The sequence below is a fragment of the Danio rerio genome, chromosome 16 (assembly GCF_052040795.2).
Source record: "Danio rerio strain M-AB ecotype USA chromosome 16, GRCz13ab, whole genome shotgun sequence".
Taxonomy (NCBI): Eukaryota; Metazoa; Chordata; class Actinopteri; order Cypriniformes; family Danionidae; genus Danio; species Danio rerio.
Window position 1 is genome coordinate 32,871,339 of NC_141036.1, and position 5,827 is coordinate 32,877,165.

The following is a 5,827-nucleotide window of genomic DNA, read 5'->3' on the forward strand; positions in this document are numbered from 1 at the left end:
GAGGATTGATAAATATAAATATTGATAGTGATTGCTTTGTTTTGTTTTAAACTGATGAGCACTTAATTAAGAGATAAATGTATTGTTTGGACTAAATTGAAAATAATAAGCTAGTAAAAAAGGCAGTAAAGAATATATGATCTGTATACCTTTTTATCATTATGAGTCAAAGGCAAGATGTTTCATTTTGGTATCTGCATCATTTAGTTTGCAAAATAAAATGCAAATAAAGTGACTACATGGTAATGCTACGAAACAACTTTGAAAATAAATGTTGAAATGTAGTTTAATTTTCTGTTGTTATCTAGGATAAAGTTTATAACTATGAAAAATTAAACAGCATTATTCTAGTCTGTTAAAACAAATAATATAATATTTTATTGGAGATTACATGTTTTTATTCCTTTATGGAATTTCGTTTTTCCTTTTTAGAGGTTTGAAGGATTATGGGTAAATCTAGACATTTAAAAATGCACTTAATGATCCACAATTAGACACAATCAGACTTTAATGTCATCATATAATTGTAACAATATTTGTTTTATTACATATATATATATATTACTATTGTTAGACTTAAAATTTCATTGAATAATTGTGACAAGATTTGTTTTTACAGGAGGTTACACCATCTGAATGACATTTTAGTATCTTCTCTAAACCTAAATAATAAGGTCATAAAGCAAAGAATATATGATCTCTCTTTTTATGATTATGGGTCAAAGGCAGGACATCCCATTTTGATATCAGCATCATATTAAATTCACAAAACAGAATGCAAATAAAGTTTTAAAATCAACTTGTTTTAAAATCAATGTTGAAATAAGGGAAAATGTTCTATTCTCATTTGGGATAATGGATATTATTATGAAAAATGAAACAGCATACTTACTCTGGACTGTAATTATATAAAAGAATGAGTGATCATAAAAATTATTTTAAAAAATGTAAGATTACAATTTTGCTATTCCTCTATTTCCAGAGGTTTGAAGAATAATGGTAAATATAACCATTTAAAAATCAAATTAATTGTAATTGATAAGACAATAATTGTCATAAAATAATTGTAACAATATTTTTTATAATAAATAGACTGTCTGAATAACATTTTAGTGTCTCCTGTAAATCATGGTAAAAATAATGAGCCGTTGTTTTTTTTTCTAGGGATTTTTTAACAGCATTGGTGTATATTTGAGTTTTTTAAATTGTATTGTTTTGATCTAAAATTGAAGTATTTAATTCAGAAACAAATGTTCTAATTGGAAAATTATAACTTTATAAAGTAATGCATGATCTACCTTTTATGATTATGAGTCATAGGCAATACAAATAAAGTGACTGTTTTGTAAATCATGCCACAAAAAACGTGAAAATAAATGTTGAGTGTAAATTGTTTCTAGACTGTTCCTAAATATATATATATATATATATATATATATATATATATATATATATATATATATATATATATATATATATATATATATATATATATATATATATATATATATATATATATATATAGTGAAAAGTGATATGATAAAGTGATCATATTAAATGAATCAGTGATCATATTAAATGTTATTATATTTTAATTTATTTTAAATTAGACTTTTAAAATTATTTTATACCTAAAGAGGTAAAATATAAAAATATATAGCTATAAAAATGCAACACAGTCAATATTATTTAGTCCAATTCATGCTTATTTACATAGCACTTTTGCTGTTACTTTTTTAAGAGGCTAATATGTCATCAAATAATTCCTGTCCTAATTTTGCCTGACACGATTTTACTATAGTTATTTTCACAGTTGCTTTTACTCAGAATAATATTTAAATGTATTCTAATTTGAATCCATTTGAATGCATACTTTTATTTGTCATGTTATGCAAACCTGCTGTTTGTGCAAGCGAATGAGTAATAAATGCGTTCACCCTAAAAATGATGAACAATCTGCGGGATTCATTGGGTCTCACCATCGGATGTTCCATCAGCCAATCAGCGCTCAGCTCCTCTCTCCCACAGCGGTGTCACCGTAAACTCGATTCATCAGTGCATCTACGCTACGCTCAAGCCGACATCACAGCCGCTCAACACTCGCCTAAGAAAATGACTTTAAAGGTACATAACTGCTCTTTCCTATAATATCACATCCATTGCACATATTGAGATACGAATCATGAATCCAAACTATTTGGATAATCTTTAAAGTCCAATCGCTGGATAAATATAAGTAGGATTTTAAAGATGACGCGGTGTATTATTATAATGCTGTATCATATTCTGCTGCATATGCACAAGGCTATGCTAAATTTATATGAATACGCTTTTAGCATTTGTACTGCACACGTATTTTTTTTTTATCTGCAGCTTCTGGATGTGCACTCGTCAGTGAGTTACGTCATTCGTCGCTCATCTTTGCTTTAGTATGAAGTTGCGCTATGCGTATCTTATACACAAATTGTTCGTTTTGTATTAGAGTCTTGTGGAGTTGGCCCTCAACATGGCAACCCATAGCTTGTAGGTTTATAATGGTACAAAGGGCACAATGTTGGCAACATGCAACTATTAGTTCATTGTGGCAATAAAACAAAAGGCTTCATACAGTGCGCGAATAATACACGATGCAAAGTGATTAAGGAAGTGCTTAGTGGGGCAAAATGGGTCAGACCTACCAAGCTTTTTGCAGTTGTTACCAGCAGATAAGCATTATGAGAATTAACGCTGAAGTCATGATGTTTGTGGCTACAGGCAGAATTCGATCAATATGCAGAGGATGTGAAGAAAGTCAAGACCAGACCTACAGACCAGGAGCTGCTGGATTTGTACGGCCTCTACAAACAAGCTGTTGTTGGGGATATTAATATTGGTAGGAACTGATTAATTTGATTTGTTTGGTTTTGTTTTTAGACATGTTGGATTTAGTTTCTAGACATCACAATACCAATGTTTTAACTTTTCAAAAGAGTTATTGAATTTAATAGTCATTTTTGCATTTTAATTAATATTTAATAACAAAAATTCATATATATATATATGTGTGTGTGTGTGTGTGTGTGTGTGTGCAATATAATACTTTAATGCTTCCATTACAAAATATTAATTTAAATGAGAGATTTGTAGATTTCTGAGGGGTGTACATATATATGCTGAGCACTGCATTTCTGAAACCCATACCTTATAAATCCAAATATTATAAATTAAACCATCAGTTGCAGATGAACTGAGAATTTTTAAGAGGTCTCATATTTTGCTGTTGTTCCATGTCTACACACACACACACACACACACACACACACACACACACACACACACACACACACACATACACACACACAGAAAACTATATGTAGTAGTTTATCTCCATTTATTATTTATTTACTCCATTTATAAGTTTATTGTTATGAAAAATACACAAGAATATTATTTTAAAATATTGTAAAAAACATATACAACAATGTTGTACTTTTGTTGTACAACAAAGTACAACAAAAATAAATAAATAATAATAATAATAATAATTTTTATCAATGTGTACGTGGGTTTCCAGTTGGAAATTATTTATTATTTTTCATTATTTTATTAATTTAATTATTAATTTAGTTTAATTTAGTTTCCAAATCATTTCTAATGTGCACATTTATAAAGTTGAACATAAAATGTCTTTGTTTTATTTATTTATTTATTTTTCAGGATCATTTAACCAGTTCAATGCATAGTTAGTGTGTGTTTATGAAGTAAATGTTCCTGCATTCTGATAAGCAAAAGAGTTAATAAAGAAAAACATTTTAAGTCATAAATGTGACAGGACAGCACCAGCGTCATCTTCCTGAGCTTGACATTTGAATCTTATAATATGATGTCTTTCTTTACTCTTTATTGCTTTAAAACTTGTTTTAACACATTTAATCAGTTTTTTATCTGTTTTAAATCTGTTTTATTTTTTTGTTGTTTTTATTGTCTTGTTACTTTTATCCTTGTTTATGTAAAGCACTTTAAATTACCATTGTGTATTAAATGTGATATAACCTTGCCTTGCCAATAATTCTGAATGTATATGTTCTGCTTTGTGTAGATAAACCTGGGATGATCGATTTGAAAGGGAAAGCCAAATGGGATGCATGGGATTCAAGGAAAGGTAATGAATAAACAGTGTTAAAAAGATGTATTATTATATAATATCTGTTATAATAGCAGATGTATAACCATTTATTTGAACAGAAATTGTCCATAACCTGATTAGCTTGTGTTTTCTGCTTATACACACTTCTGAATTGCACAGAATTAACAGTATTTCCTTTGCAGTCTCCTCAGTAATCAAATCTCGACTTTATTATTTGAACTGAGATTTGCACTCAGCTATAAATAGACTATCTGAGAGTATTCCTTCTAATGTTTCTGATGACTGCTTGATTCATGACCTCTTTCTCCATCAGGTATGTCAACTGAAGATGCCATGAAAGCCTACATTACACTGGCCAAGCAAGCCATCGAAAAGTATGGAAAGTGATGGGGGCAAAATCAAACAAACATCTGCTAATTTAGATGTAAAGAGTATATAGATGTAAACATTCACCATGAAAACAACACGACTGGGTCACACTTTACAATAATGTTAATTAATGCATTTACTAACATGAACAAACAATGAACAATACATTTACTACTGTATTTGTTCATGCTAGTTAACGTTATTTAATGATAATACAGTAGTTCATTGTTAGTTCATGTTAACTCATGGTGCATTAACTAATGTTAACAAGCATGGACTTGGATGTTAATAATGCATTAATAAATGTTCAGTTATGATTAATAAATGCTGTACATGTGTTTTTCATGATTAGTTCATGTTAGTAAACGCATAATGAACCTTATTGTAAAGTGTTACCCACGACCGAAACTTTATATAGGCTTAATGTAATATAGATGAACAAATGACAAGATAATAATCTTGGTTTTGTAGTTCTACTTCCTGATTATATGTCAGGTGAGTCCTCAAGATGGAAGCCTGTAATCTTGCTTTTTTTTATATTTAAAAAAAAATGAGTCACTGAATAAAGCTCAAATATCACTTTAAGGTTGTCTCCTTTGTTTAATTTTTGTGAAGTTTTGCTGCACTGCTTCATTAGTATTACTGGTCTGAGTGGTCAGTAATTGTGGGCTTGTACACAAAGCTGTTCTTTGTCCTCTGAGAGCTCACTGAAGCGTAGTCAACACTACAGCCCTCTGGGTCAGAGCATGCAGAAGCAGAGACGTGGAGGTCCTGCCAACACACTGCCGTACAGGGTTGCCAAATCAGGCGAAAGTCAGCACCCAGGAAAGATAGTCAAATCAGAGTCAATCAAATAGGTGTATTTGCAACAAAAAAGTTTGCAATTTAAAGTAAATTTGTTGTTAAGGTGCAAGTATTTTGTGTATGTAGATGGTTCATTTTTGGGGTGACTTAATTCCGCCTCTTCTATGATAAACATTTAGAAATATTTTCTTTGTTCTAATTGAAGGATTAAGAGCAACATACAACAAAATAGTGAACATCAGATCTTACTTCTTTCTCTCTTTTTAAAATGTGTTGTCCTACACATCAATGCAGTTTATTAAAAAAGGGGAGGAAATATGACGGTTACACATTTTCAAAGTCTGAAGCCAAACATACTGTATTACAAAAATGATGATAATAGTAATTGTAGATGTATTATTTTTATTTATTATTATTATAATTATTATTTTTACAATAGAATTATCATAACATAGATATCTACATAATAGAAAGTTAGAAGAAATGTACTCAGATTTAGTCAAATCTGTTTACAGATACTCTTCTTTA

At 29.6% G+C, this 5,827-nt stretch overlaps 1 protein-coding gene across 1 annotated transcript; it reads left to right on the forward strand.

The window, feature by feature from the left end:
* Positions 1-2,038: 2,038 nt before the first annotated feature.
* On the forward strand, positions 2,039-5,080 carry acbd7 (acyl-CoA binding domain containing 7). Its single transcript, NM_001128768.2, is given in 4 exon segments — positions 2,039-2,124; positions 2,755-2,872; positions 4,079-4,141; positions 4,440-5,080. Coding segments are annotated over 4 exon segments (267 nt in total). The 5' UTR covers positions 2,039-2,112; the 3' UTR covers positions 4,514-5,080.
* Positions 5,081-5,827: the final 747 nt, after the last annotated feature.